At 35.1% G+C, this 15,697-nt stretch overlaps 1 protein-coding gene across 2 annotated transcripts in view; it reads right to left on the bottom strand.

Moving 5' to 3' along the window:
• RALGPS2 (Ral GEF with PH domain and SH3 binding motif 2) overlaps positions 1-15,697 on the bottom strand; it is a 169,814-nt gene that overhangs the window by 119,259 nt on the left and 34,858 nt on the right. For both annotated transcript variants that reach the window (XM_087438382.1, XM_087438386.1), the window contains exons 2-4: positions 9,786-9,931; positions 3,993-4,097; positions 2,884-2,934 (exon numbers count right to left, since the gene is read on the bottom strand). In XM_087438382.1, coding sequence (XP_087294508.1) covers positions 2,884-2,934; positions 3,993-4,097; positions 9,786-9,842 — 213 coding nt within the window. In that variant the 5' untranslated portion in view covers positions 9,843-9,931. The remainder of the gene's footprint in view (positions 1-2,883; positions 2,935-3,992; positions 4,098-9,785; positions 9,932-15,697) is intronic.

Below are 15,697 nucleotides of genomic sequence, written 5' to 3'. Positions count from 1 at the left end.
TCCCTCACTCCCACTCTGATCCAAGCCAACTTGTCTCTCACCTGGTCTCCCTGATTCAGTCCTTGGTACCACTCCGTCCTTGCCCCCATGCTCACTTCCACACATAACCTAGTCAGCAGTCAGAAAAGCTACTTAAAATCTAAGTCAGAAACTGTCACTCCTCTGCTCAAAACCCTCCAACAGCTTCCTATCTTATTCGGAGTAATGGTCTGCAAGGCCCCATACCATCCATCCCTCACTCTACCCTCTGATTTTCTACCATACTTCCTCGCTCACTCATTGTAGCTCACTGGCCTCTGCCCTGGCGGTTCTCTGCCTGGAACATTCCTTCCCCCAAAACCCATATGGCTTGCTCTCTTACCTCCTTCAGTCTTGGCTCAGATGTCACCTTCTCAGTGAAGCCTTCCTGACCATCCTATCTAAAATCATAACTCCCACTGTCCTCACTGTGTATCCTCTTCTGGCTGTTTTATGTTTTTCATGACACACTGTCTAGCTCATCTCACTCAAATATAAGATCCACAAGGGCAGAAATTTACTCTGTCTACTGCTGTATCTCCAGCAAAACACCAGTGCCTGGCATATAACAGACACTCAGTTAAATACCTGCTGAATCACAATACATAAGTGTAAAGCTGCAACTGACAAGTCCAGTGAAGAAGTAGAGAGTGCGAGGAGAGCCTGCAGGAAGACAAGAAAAGCTTACCTGACAAAGTCAAACTTGATGTAATAACTGAAGGATGAGGAGGAGTTAATTAGGATGTGCAGAGGCTCAGTAAGAGAGACTACAAGTCCAGTATAGCTAGATAAGAAAGAGGTGGGAAAAGTGTAAAATGAGGTTACAGTAGGTAGGGAGGAAGAGGCAAAACTATGAAGAGTTTTGTAGAGCATATTAGGGTAGTTTGTCTTTATCTTCAAAGTAACAGGAAACCACCAAAGTGTTCTAAGCAGAGGGATCATATGAGCAGATTTACATGTTGAAAAGACTGCCAGGGCTATTAGGTAGAGAAGAGTTTAGAAGGGTCAGTGGATGCAGGCAGATCAGATAAGAGGGTACTATAGTAATTCAGTTGAGATAAGATGGTATCTTGGATTGGGGTGTTGGGAGTAGAGAGAGAATGGACAGAAAAGATACTCAGGAGGTTAAAAAAATCTATGAGATTTGGTGTTAAATTAGATCAGGGAGTGGGGTCAAGAGAATTTTAAGGTTTACTTCTAAATTTCACAAAGCACTGTTAGATGTCCCAGGGAAATAAAAAAATTCCCACTGACTTGAAGTCTACGTCTCCAAGAAGTCATTATCTATATCTTCAATGTCCAAGCCCCTAGCCACAAATGGCTATTGAGCACTTGAAATGTGGCTACTCCAAATAAAGATGTGCTCTAATCGTATAATATAAACTGAATTTCAAAGTCTTAGTACGTAAAAAAGAATGTAAAATACCTAAATAATTTTTATACTGATTACAAGTTGAAGTGATAATATTTTGGATGCAGTAGGTTAAATAAAATTATTAAAATTAATTTCACCTGTTTCTTTTTACTTTGTAATGTGGCTACTAGAAAAATGTAAAGTTATATAAGCGCCTCACATTATATTTCTATTGGAGAGCACTAATCTCATATGAAACAGTGATCTAGTCATTGCAGTTTGTTCAAAAGGAAAAAAAATGTCTAAGGAGAAGATGGCTGAATTTCAGGACAAAAAAACACAATTTTTGTAAAGAATTTAGTTTGTTTTGTTTAGGGATATAAGGAAATGAATATTTCAGTTTTTGTCACTTATATATAAAAGCCATTTTCTGTTTGTGCCTCGTTTCTAGAATAGATTGTTCCTCTTCCTCTATTACTAATCTAATGGTTCTATAGAGAGAATCCTGTGCAGTATGGGAGAAAGTTAGGAAAACACAGAATCATGGAAATGACAGAGACTCAGAGATCATTTAGCCCCATCCCTTCATTATGTAAGTGGTGAACTTGAGATACTAAGACATTAAGTAACTTACTTGAAAATCACAGGACCAATACTGTCTGTACCATTTAAGACATAGATGTTTTCCCTAACTCGTTCTAGTTATTATAGTGTTCAGGGTCACCACAGACTTGTATCTGCTAAAACAGATACACTATATTTTGTTCCCCAAAGAACTAAAAAATTACCTATCTTAATGGTACTGAATGTCAGTACTATCAATGAGTTAGTTTTGGGGTACAAAATCATATTTATATTCTCACTTAATAAGAGTGGAAAAAGCATCTCTTTTTAGAGTCTGAAACCCAGTTTCAACACTTAGCTGTGTATCAAGGACAACTGTCATTCTGTTTTCTCATCAGTAAAATAGATTTACCATACTCAGGGTGACACACACACACACATAGTGTAACAAATGGCTTACAGTGGGTGGATGCAAAATAAACGTTAGCCTCCTTCTTTTTAATAAAAACGAAAAATGCCTTTCTTGACCCTCTCTCTTCTCTCCAAAATGTCAACATACGGTCTTTTTATAAGGTCATAAAATACAAGTGTAAGGGAAAAGATTACTGGAGTGAGTTGTGAACCCAGTTTCTTATTCCCATTCTCCCATTAAAAGCTTCAAAGCCTTGGGTAAATCATCCAACCTCTCTAAGTCTATTCCTCTCTTCAGTAAAGTGATGAAGCCTAACCAACCAAAACAATTCAAATAGTCCTATCGACAACTCAGGGATGTACAGCTATGACTGCCACATGAGTTTCTGAGACCTGAATAATAGATAAGTTACATCAAAAGCTTTAAATATTTAAAAATTAATATGAAGTATAATTTGATATTTCTAAAACTTCTTAATTTGGGATATAATTGACCATTTTGTATATTTAAAAGGAAAGTTCTTAAAACTACTCACATCTGGTTGAATGGCTTTAAATACTGGAACATCCATTAGCGTTATCTGACCCTGAAATAAAAAGTAAAAAATGACAATTTCTTCTTTGGAATTTACAATGTGACATATATTCTAAATTAAAATTTTAAACTAAAATATGCTGAATACTCAAATCTTTACTAGAAAAAAGTATCAATTTTATAAGGGCTTTCAGAAAATGAAAATTTAGCCCTTGTACCATTAAATGTAATTATTTCCAATTATCTCATGCCTATTCGTCTTTTCTTATGAGATACATGAGGTAAAGTTAGAAAATAAAAAAAAAAATCTTAAAAATTTAGACACATCATACATATATTAAATCAAAATAAAAAATCAGATCTACTGGTTCATGGAGCAGTGTTGTTGTGACTATTAAATCATTTCCTCTCAAGTGGTAATATAAAATCTGATATTAATAGAAAGGTTTTCTTCTCGATTTATAAAAAGTAATGAGACTATACTAGTGGGAACTCACATCTAAGGACTTCACATGGCTGTGGATCTGTCTCACTTATGGCTACAGATGTAAAACAAATTCAACAATACCAAAGAATAATATGCTATGACCAAACACAGTTTATTCCTGGAATGCAAGAGTGGTTCAATATCAGGAAATCAATATATTCTGTTAACAAGTTAAAGGAGAAAGAGAACATAAATAAATGAACATTTACGTCAGTTAAGAAAAGTTTTTCTAGATATCTTTCACGATATCGCAATAATGCCTTCAGGTTTAATTTTTTAATTTACAAAAAAGTAAAAATACTGCTTACATATGTCAAAAAGTACAGTTGGCTCGGGGTGGTATAGGTAGGGACAAAGGCAATTACCATAAAGGCAAATACTGACTTATTACTTACCAAGTTGAAAGTGTAACTTAAGAAGCTGCTCTAAAAATATCTATAGCTCTTCATATCTTCCCAATTTCATCCCTCTGCTTGCTCCACTGTTGTGCTACTTTCTCCAACAATTCCCACATCCAGCATTTTTTTTTGCCATCCCTCTGCTGGGCCTACAAATTCTAACTCAACAGCACCAGTATGTAAATTATGTGCAAAAACTGGAGAAAGGAGAGGTGAGAAGCTTACCGCATATTCTTCTGGTGTAACCTTAAGAACATCAAATACCACAGCATCAAAGCTCTTCTTCAGTTCAGAACCTTTGTCACTTAATGATTCAGAACTGCTACTTTTCTGTTAAATGGAAAGAAAATGAGGCCATTTTAATTCTCACAGCCAATGTCATAGAAACTAGACTGGCATTAAAAACTGAGGAAACTAAGAACAGTGGGTTAACAAATGCTGTAGAAAAGGTGGGCAGAACATGTCGCTTAGTTGGAAGGAGTACGACATAAAAGGGTCAGGCAACTTGAAATCTAACATCGATTTTAGATTTTTAGGTTCTTGAGTAAGTCATTTTCTTGTCTGTCAGTTTCCTCATCCTGAAATCCTATCATTTCCTATAGAAATAAAAGATTTTAACAAGTTCAGTGATTCTCAAATGCGGTACAGGGAAGTTAGGGGAGAAGGATACATCTATTTATAATTTTTAAACTAATTTTTATTCAGAAAAAGGCAAATTACTTTCATAAATAAACCATAAGAAAACATTCAGAATTCCATTAATTAAACAATCCAGCCTTATTTGTTAAGTGAAGTCTGTCTGTGATTATAAAAATTCATGCTGTTCTTCCTACTATATTACAAATTTAAGTGTTTTCTGCTTTAAGGTTGCTATTCTAACTTCGAATTTGCTGTTGCTATATGTAGAACAAAAGGTGGCTTTTGGTCCTGAAAATCTTTTTCTGTTCAATTTCCACTTCATCTGTAACATGAGATAAAAAAGTACTCTGCATCAGTTGGCTGAAATCAGAGCATCATCACTGTAAGAACATTTGGATCATGCTCTATTAAATGGTGGCAGGATATCAGGCTACAGTTAATGGCACAAAAAATTAATCAAAGTTTCAATTACCAAGGTGTAACACACATGTTAACCTACCAGATGTTATACATCAGTATTGAACACTTGTCACTATGCCTCATTTTTACTTTTCCCCTCCTCTCAGTAGCAGCTAAACAGCAAAATCATCACAAAGGAAGGGATCAGTCATAAATTTCAGAAAAATCTCAACCATTATTACTTCAAATATTTCTTCTGCCCCTTTCTCTTTCTTTTCCTTCTGGTAGTTCCATTATGTGTGTGTTACACCTTCTGTCATTGTCCCACAGTTCTTGGATATTCTGTCCCATTTTTTTCATTCTATTTTCTCTTTGCATTTCAGTTTGGGAAGTTTCTATTGACATAATCTTCAGGCTCACTGATCTTTTCTTCAGTTATCTACTGCTCACCAGTGTACCGGTGAGCCCATCAAAGTCATTCTTCACTTGTGTCACAATGTTTTTGATTTCCAGCATTTCCCTTTGATTCTTAGTTTCAATAGTCCTGCTTACATTATCCATCTGTTCTCTCATGTCGTCCATTTTTTCTATTAGAGCCCTTAGCATTATTAGTCACAGTTATTTTAATTCCCAGTCTGATAATTCCAAAATCTCTGCCATATCTGCATCTGGTTCTGTTGCTTGCTTTGTCTCTTCAGACTATGTTTTTTCTTACTTTTTAGCATGCCTTATAATTTGTTGAAAGCCAGACATGATGTACTGGGTAATAGGAACTGAGGTAAACAGGCCTTTAGTGGAAGGGTTAACGTTTATGGAGGTAGGAGTCATGCTGTGTTTACTGTTTATTGTTGCTAGAGGTATCTAAGTCTTCAATTTCCACTGGTGTCCTTGTTTTTGTCTCTTCTCTTGTCTTCGGGTTTCCCTAGAAATTCCTCCTTAGATCAAGTCTGTGCCTTACAGTTCTTTCAGCTGCAATCTTTTGTTATTATCCAGGAGCCCTGCTGATGTGGTGGTAAGGTGAGGGGGGAGAAGTGTTCTATAGCCCTATAACAGGTGTTTTAGTGAGCCTGTGCACTTGGGCTATGACCTCAAGTGCTTCTCAGTACCCTCCACTCCCCTTAGAAAGTGAGTCAGGAAGGCTAGAGGGGGCTGGAGATGGCTATTTCTCTTCCCTCAAGTAGGTAAGGCTCTGGTAAAGTCGTTTCCCTTGAGGTCAGGTGAAGAACAGAATGCACTGGGCATATTTCAAAATTATTACTTTCTCCCTAGGTTTATTTCAAAATAATTACTTTTCCCCTCCCCCTACTAGAAGCAGGAGGGGATTTTTCTCTGATCTTCATTGTGAGAACCTGGTGGGGCTCCTGGAGGTAAAACTCACAAAAGTGGGGGTGAGAGGCCTAAGATGGGGCCCTGATGAGTTTTTAACTCTCAAGCCAGTCCACACACAACCTCCAGCAGTTTGTCAACTACAGCTTAAGTTTTCCTACCCTTTCCTGGCTCCAGTGACTTCTGCTCTTGGTAAACGTGATTCTCTATATTCGCCTCTCTCTCCAGTTTTCAGGGTATCACTGTCAATTTGCTCTGTGACATCAATTCTCTGATGGAGCTAGCAAGAGTTACTGATCTTCAGTTTGTGCAGCTTTTCTCGTGTCGTGAGGATAGAAGTGATGAATTCCAAATTCTTTATGTATCCAAGCAAAGATCCAAAAACCCGTAAAGGGATTTTATACATAGTATTTTATTTCATATGTTTAATCTCTGTAACTATAACTAGCTTACAGTATGTCAACAATATTATTTTATGTCCCAAGACCAATAGAGAAATTTATTCATAATGTTAAGCATTCAAACAGACACCAGGTAAGCAGCATACACTAATCTAGTAACTGCCCAAATAACTAAACACATTCTGTCAAGTAAATACATTAATTTTAAACATAACTTGGTAATTTTCTCCAAGTTTTTAACTCATGCAAGACAAGTCAGCAAACTGTAATGCCAGTTTCACTGCTTATCAAAACAAGTAATCATGTTCCTTTTGCCTTCTTATAAACCATTAATAGAGGCTTAAAAAAATCACAAGTGATGTGCTTCTATCTGCTTCCCAATACCAATAAATAAGTTAGTAATGATAAGAAGCTAAGCGGTACTTAGGCTTAATGCCCACTAAGAGAATAGTAGTAATTCTTTGTTCAAGACAAGACTAAAAAAACTACTGACACTTTTAAATGTCTGAAAAAAGTTCACTGCAACTCTTGATTTAAGAAGCTTCAAGCACAGGTTAAGCATAAAGGTACAGAGATGTCAATTACCCAGATCAAATATTTTACCCATTCTGTAAGCTTATCATATTTATGAGAATTTTACATTTTTATATATTAATAGATCTATATTTTAAGAGAAGGTGGAAAATGTGTATTTTTAATCGTATTTTCTTGCCACAGCAGTAGCACAATTTAAAAGGCACACTTTCCCCTTTACTTCTCATATACTAAATTGTACTACTCTGAGGGCAGATGTAATTCACTCACTTTTACGAAAGTCAACAGAATTTTTTATACAAGTGAAATGATCTATTTCATTTAACAAGTAACTGTTTGTTTCCTGTAATACCAGACTAAATGTTTCTGGATATATAGTTACAAATATATATTATACATACACATATATTTAAAATATTCAAGAAATACAAACATATATACAAACATAATACAATCCCTGCCTCAAGGAGGAAGAAAACCTATGTATAAATTTATGGAAAAACTTATTAAGGGCCGACCCTGTGGCTTAGCGGTTAAATGCGTGTGCTCCACTGCTGGCGGCCCGGGTTCGGATTCCGGGCGTGCACCGACGCACCGCTTCTCCGGCCATGCTGAGGCCGTGTCCCACATATAGCAACTAGAAGGATGTGCAGCTATGACCTACAACTATCTACTGGGGCTTCGGGGGAAAAAAAAGGAAGAGGATTGGCAATAGATGTTAGCTCAGAGCCAGTCTTCCTCAGCAAAAAAAGAGGAGGATTAGCATGGATGTTAGCTCAGGGCTGATCTTCCTCACAAAAAAAATAAACCAAATAAAATAAAATTAAATTAAAAAAAAAACTTATTAAAAAGCAGTTTTTTTTAAAGTGATAATTTCAAAAACAAGAAAGCTCCTATGTGTTTAGGAGATCAGGAAAAGACTTTATCGAAAGTATAGCATTTGAAATAGGTTTTGAAGGACAGACAAAATGTCTTTTCTGTGCAGTGAGAGGGCAGGACACATGGAATGGGAAGAGAAATTCCAGGTAGAAAGACTGATACAGGCAAAGCTCTAACAGAAGCAGGAAAAGCTAAGGGTTTATACAAACACCAGCAAGATGCAGTATTCTTTCATTGGAATGTAAATTTCAAATAGAGGATTAGTAGTAGTTAATTTCACTAGAAAGAAAATTTAGGGCCATTTTGAGAAAAGTCTTGAACGCAAGGCTGAGGGTCTTTTGTATTTAATTAGTAGGCAATAAGGAACCATAGACAGTTTGGGGATACAATAAAGTTTAACAGCTGTATTTTAAAAATATTAAAATTGAATTATAGTCCAACGGACCAGAAAAAGCAGAGAACAGAAGTGCAAGATCAAACTAAAAGGCCACTGCAATAATCTACATCAGAAATAATAAATGACCAAACAAAGCGAGTACTGGTAGAAATAAAGAGGAAAAGGACTGGATCCTAGAGACAAAGTGTGGCAGACAGGCTCTAAGATGGATGACGAGGAGCTCTATCTCTCGGTAGTCACGCCTTCATGTAATCCTCTTCACTTCAGTGTAGGCAGGACCTGTGACCTGTTTCTAACTAACAGAATACAGCAAAGACGATGGCAAAGGGATGGCACTTCCATAATTACATTACAGAAGACTGTAACTAATGTTTTGCTAGCAGACTCTCCCTGCTGTGATGGGAAAATGGGTATGGTGGGCAAAGGGGAAGCAAGTTAACGACAAATCTAAAGATTTAAACTTAGATAGCTAGGGAAATGGTGATGCTATTAACAGAATTCAGAGAAAGGGGTTGGACTATTTTCTTTACAGGTTGTGCAGTAGAATAGTAATAAGTTAACTTGACTTATTCACGTTCTAAGTAAAACGTCTGGTCCATCAGAAATCCTTAATAAAATTTGAGGGAAGCCAGAGCTAGAGATGAAAATATAGAAATCATCTGATAAGAAAAACAATCAAAACCATAGACTTAGAATATTTTCAGTAATAGCAACGCCTAAGTAATTAGCTGGGGAAAATGGAGTTGAGGGTTGAGGCCAAGGAACTTTGAGGCCAAGATGTTAAAGGGTCATGAACATTACTCTCATCCTATATAATAAGAGAAAATAAAGGAGAAATATAAGAGCTAGATGCTAAAGTTATTAAGGAAGGTAGGCAAGTACCCTAGATTTATAGACAAAGGAAAAAAGAAAAAAAGTGAGGCAAAAATAAAATCACAATACATTAACTAAAGGGATGAGCTTCTAGTCCAGTCTTCGTCTGCATTTTAACACTCTAAGCTACATCACCAGAGTAGCCCTTGGAACATTCCAGCCTGATGGTTCTTTGCTCTCCTTCAATAGGCTTGGAGTCAAGGGATCTAGACAGTATCCAAAATTATGTGATTCCAACTAAAAAGAATCTTTCTTTGCCTCACTTGTACTATTGCCCTCAAGGTTCATCTAATGTAAAAACACCCTAAAAAGAAATTCTGTGCAAAACTAAACCCAAGAAAGGGTTTTAAATAATTATTATTTGTCAAGTATCTTAAGTGGATAAGGATTAACTCTTTCTAGGATGTACAGTGAACATGTGAATGGTACAATTAAACAGTTTTTTTAAAAACTAAAAAATTTGTAGCCCTTTTTCTCAAGTTCTGATTTAAATTTGTGACCAACCATAATGCTTGAAAACTTAGAATGCCAGGTAAGAAACCTTACAATTAAACTTCTTAAATGTCTTACCTCAGAAGCAGTAGCAGCAATATTAACATTGCTTGCCTGCCCGTTCATTAGGTCCATGCTTCCCACGACATCAGTCCCTGACGCTATGTTAATAGCAATAGAAGACTGATCGCTTCACGTCCAAGGCCGCAAATACATTATTATTCCTGAAAAAAATAAGTAGAATATTTTAAATGTATGTCATATTGGAAGTTTAAGAAAACAAATCCATGCCTATCACCAGGCTAAGAAATACAATACCTCAACTTTACTGAACTCTATTTTTTATTTCAGTTAAGTCACTAAATCCAGTTTGAGGATAATTGTGTATGCGATTTTCAAATGATCAGAAACACCAAGGGACAGTGTTCAATACACATTACTGTTATGCTCTTCATAAGCAAAGCAAAAGCATAATTTTTCACTTATTGTGAGAAAAATGCAAAAATATGTGGGAAAGTAACACACGGCATAACACAATAAATTTTCCGAGATCTAAATGGCATCCCTAAGTCAACAATACTGAATAAGTTTACCACCGCTAATGATCTAGTTTACAAAGATATCACAAATAATCAAAAATAAATTATGGAATATGTCATAAAAATACCACAATAGATGACATATTTATTTGTAGAGGGTTTTAAAGTTTATTGAATACCTTCAATCTATCATCTCACTGATTTTCACAACTACCAATCAGGCTAATAAAGGAAGATACAGTCTCACATAACACAAAGAAACAGAGCCTCTAAGGACACAGGCTGGTAAATGAAGAGCCAAGAATAAAATTCAAGCCATCCAAAATTCTAGTCAAATATTCTTTCTACAACACTATATTTCTTTCCACTTTACAGGAAGTCGGAATATTTACTTGAGGTTCTAATCCCTTTCCACAAATAACTTGCCGTATAGCACTGCATTGGTAACTTCACCTACCTAGAATGGAATTTCTTCTTCTCTGTAAAATGACAGGAGTAAATGGACTTTAAGGCCTCTTTCCAACTTTAAATTTCTATGATCTTTTTCATAAGAGAAATGATAAGTGTCCATAATTAGGTATTTTAAACTATACCCACTTTAAAAACTGAGTTTTAAATATCAATAATAATTCTCTTGACGCTGTTTCCTCTCTAGAGAAGCAATACAAGATAGTGATTTTGAAGCACAGACTCTAGAACAAGACTGCCTAAGTTTGACCCAGCAAACTGTTAACTTTTCTGTGCTCAGTTTCCTTATCTATAAAACAGAGATAACAATAAGCACCTGGTTCATAGAGTTGTGCTGAGGAAAAATGAATTAATATATGCAAAGCATCTACAACAGTGCTGACATATGGTAAGTGTGCTATTCTGATGAGGCAGATTTTGTCTACTATCTACTTAATCCACACAAAACTTAAATTTAATGGAGTCTTCTAATTAAAGAAAACAAAAACCTTAGAAATACACCTCTGGCAAAATACACGTTGGTGGGTATCACCAAAATCCTAACTGCAAACACAATGAATGAGAATGCCTAAAATCTGTTTCCTATATGTAGCAAAACATGTTCCTGGTTTCAAATGCTTAAAGATTACTACTAATGATAGCAGCCTTCAGGCATATCTTAAATTTATCTTCATTTCTTCAAATATATCCTAAGTATCTGCTAAGAGCAAATATTGTGCTAAAATCTTTTAAATGAGAACTATATTAGAAACAATGGATTTTTAAAACCATTTATAACTCATTTAGAAAATCAATGTGAAAATGAATAGAGCACAGAAATACTTAAATTTCCTCCAATCTACAGAATTTCATTTTATAAGCTTCATTATCCTTATGACACTAGTAAGGATCAACTTATATTTACACTGCATACAAAACGAGCTTGATGATCCAAATTCTCTCTAAAGGCACAGTCAGTTTGCAGTGAAATGTTTTCAAATAATTTCATTTTATTTCACATGCCACGCATAAAGATTAATTTAGGTACGAATTCATAAATCAAGAGTGCCCCCTAGTGTTAAGAAAAATATTTTAATTCAATTGTTAAAGGAAATGTACCCTTAATCTACGTTATATATCAAATATATGTTTTATTACTATTATTTACTGAAAAAGAGGTAATACAGACCTGGAATAAACATTAATATGTCTGTAAACTATAACAGTAAAGAATCAAGTTTTCTCTGCCTGCTTTTAATTAAAATATCATTCAAATATTCCATGAAAATTAAGGTCATATTAAAATCCATTACATGTTGAAAAAAAAAAAGTATAGCAAAGCATACCATAGTCCATGAAAATTAAGGTCATATTAAAATCCATCACATGTTGAAAAAAAAAAAGTATAGCAAAGCATACCTTAAAGAAAATCTTATGATTACATGTCAATAGTATTTAATACTGTTGAAGTACAACAAAGCCTCATAAGATACCATAAAAACACTGCAAGTTTAAGAGACGTGGGTTTATTTTTTAGCATGTGCCTCAAGACCCTTCTATGCTTTGCACACAGAAAAGTTCAAATTAAACAAGACAAATATATGCTTTAATATTATTTACTTTTCCTGGCACTATGAACTGCACATTCCTAATGACTACCAACATCACAGCAGGTCTTTTCTTGATTAAATTCATTATTTCCTACTTATTCTCTTCTGCGACTTCCAAAGACAGTTAATCTGACTCTTTTGGGTTTAAATCTCAAAACAGGGATATTGCTTCCTCCCAAGTAACATAATCCCCAAATAGGAAATCTGAAATGTGCAGATTTAGTTCCTTGCTGGAGGTCACAGAACTAGATTATTAAATTGCAGGCACAATCATTCAGCCTCTTAACTCTCCACCTTCTCAATGGTATTCCCATCAAGAAACCAATGCTTTTTAAATAAATGAACAAGGAGTTAAAGTGTCAACTTCTCACTAATTAATCTCATTCCATAGTACCAGTTACATATTCTTTTCTAAAATAACTTATGCTATCATCATTAGGAATATTATGCTAAAGATAATTGAAAGTTTTACAAAATATACTCTAGAAAAGTAACCATAAGGAAAATGGTAGTGAAATGCAATTAATTAGTGTAATTTCTTTGGAAACATTCAGACAATAGAGAATTGATATGTTCATACACTTTGGCTTAAAATCTCAGTATTTCATCTTATCAAAACTCTGGAGAAAAAGAAAAACCTACACAGATAAAGCTATTCAATCAAGTACTATTTACAACAGTGAAAACCAGAAGCAACTTTAATACCTTTGTATATAACCATTAAAAAATTCAAATGGACAATCGTAAGAAACATGAAAACAGAAGTGGCAGGTTCAACAGAATCTAAACCTCCTTGTTACAACATTCTTATAAGTTTCATGAGAAAAAAAAGTACTAGGGGGACTGGCCCGGTGGCAAATTGGTTAAGTTCCCGTGTTCCGCTTCGGCAGCCAAGGGTTCACAGGTTCGGACCCTGGGCACAGACCTACTCACCGTTCATCAAGCCATGCTGAGGCAGCATCCCACACAGAAGAGCTACAACTCTACAACCATGACACACAACCATGTACTGAGGCTTTGGGGAGAAAAAAGAAAAAGAGGAAGATTGCAACAGATGTTAGCGCAGGGCCAATCTTTCTCAAAAAAAAAAAAATGTACTAGGGTAAAATTAAAATGCTGTAATTGCAATTCAATATTTAAAAGTTATTACAGAGTTTGCTTTTCTTTAAAAATTTTTAAATAAACATTACAGACACATTTTATAGGACACTTATGGAAAGCCCAAAGATTTAAATGGCCTGTATATCACAGCATTAAGGCAAGCTCACTTTCAGCATGTGTGATAGCTAAAATTACACTGCCGCCTTTATTTTTTTAATCTAAGAAAATCTGATTTGGCCCAAATTCCCCAGTACTTTGTTTCAATAATTACAGCCATCAAAATGCTGATGAGTAACAAGATTTCGTTTTTGACATAATTGATATTGAGCTATTCTGACAAAAGTTTAATAAAAAATGTGGTTGCTTCTTAAAACCATTTCTAGTATAGCACTAAGCAAGATTATCTTTGTGCTTTGCCACCTTTCAAAAGTTCAAGTTATTAACAAAAGAAATTAAAAAGAAAGGGGTTCTGATGTACATCCCAGTTTTTAAGAGTTCCCCAATGCCTCCCACAGACAGGTCACTGGTCTCCTGCCTTTGCGCTTCCACTGTTCTTTAGTCAAAATTCTATTGCTACATTTTTGCACTGATTTATTTATGTATCTCTCCTTAATGAACTTTGAGTTCCTTGATGTTAAAGATCCATATTTAAAACAAACCACGACAGAAAACCCATTATTTTTCATCTTTGCATTCAGGCACATAAACACAATACTTGATCTCAATTATCTACTTAATAAGTATCTGTTGAAAGAAGGAGTGAATGACTGAACAAAGTAGTCGTTCACAGTATAACACTAAATAAATACGCAATTAACAAGAATATAGGGAGAATGGCAATCAAATAATCAATCCATATAATACTACACACATTTAAAAGAATATGAGGAGGATTCCTATTTCCAGCAAATGGCTGACAAAACAATGCAAAAATCTTTGTACTACAAAAGAAATTTAGAAATGGGGGCTTGAATTTAGGTAACAGTTAGAAAAGAAAAGGCAACCAGGAGACGAGAATGGAATTGAAACACACATACACTCTCCCCTGCCACACACACACCTTTACCTGGAATAAAGTCAGAGAGATTGACAGTCTACCCCATCAGTGATAAAATGGTTTTATAAAAATGTACACTGGTGCAGGAAGATAAAGAAACTTGTCCTGGGCTTAACATTGAGGCTGGAGGAGGGTGGCTACAAACTTGTCTATAAAATGAAAATTTGTAATCCCAGGCATGCTCTGGCACAGACACAGAATTTGAATTTATACTACCAGCATGGTCCAAGATCCTCAAGACAAGAAACTCACATAAAATATGTTCACAAGCCAGTGAGACTCGAGGAACCCAAGGTAGAAGGTGGGAAAAAACTGGAGAGAGGAACATTCCTTCAACCCAGGCAACGTGGGATACCCACAAATAAAGCCCCATTGGCAAGCTCAGAATAAAAATTTACCAACTCTGGAAGCAAACAACCCACTATAAGCAAAAGCAGGAAACATGGTAATTATTAGGATTACCTCTTGAGAACTTTAGATGAAAAATTATCAGATACAGGCTATAAAACAGCAAAGATTAAAACCTGCAACGTTAAAAGAAGAAACTGAAAACACAAGATGCTATCAAAAAGCAAGACAAATATTCATAAGAGAACCAAATAAAAATTTTTTTAAAAGAAAAGAAATATATAGTCACTGGAAAATTAAGCATCAGATTAAACACAACTGAAGAGAGAACTTGTGAGGCAGAATAGAAAAATGAAATTACGCAAAAATTCATGCAAAAAATACAAAGAGTTAATGATATGGAAAATGTGAAGAGAGATTAAGAGGAATGAAAAGTAGAATAATAAGATCTAACACAATCTAAAAGGAGTTCCAGAGGAAAAGAGATAATGAAAGGCAATATTTAAAGAGATAAAGGCTGAGAAGTTTCCAGAACACATGAAAGACATCTATCTTCATATCCAGGAATCACAAGCCTTGAGCAGGATAAATAAATAAAAAGAGTTATATTCTATATACGTCACTTTAAACTGGAGAATACTTGTTTAAAAGGGGATACTTGTTTAAAAAGGGATAATGCACTTTATTTACATAGGAACAAAATTAAATAGAAAACTTCTCAGCAGTACTAACAGACAAAGAAGAAAATGAAATATCTTCAAAGTGCTAAGAGAAAATAACCGTTAACCTAGAATTCTATACCCAGCTAAATTCTCATTCAAGAGAAGGCAAAATAAAGACATTTTTAGACAAAGAAAGAATCTACCACAAAATTAGTCCACATGGCAA

This window comes from Ceratotherium simum, chromosome 2 (genome assembly GCF_057802395.1).
Source record: "Ceratotherium simum simum isolate JZ-2026a chromosome 2, ASM5780239v1, whole genome shotgun sequence".
NCBI lineage: Eukaryota > Metazoa > Chordata > Mammalia > Perissodactyla > Rhinocerotidae > Ceratotherium > Ceratotherium simum.
This window is presented reverse-complemented; position numbering and strand designations above follow the sequence as displayed.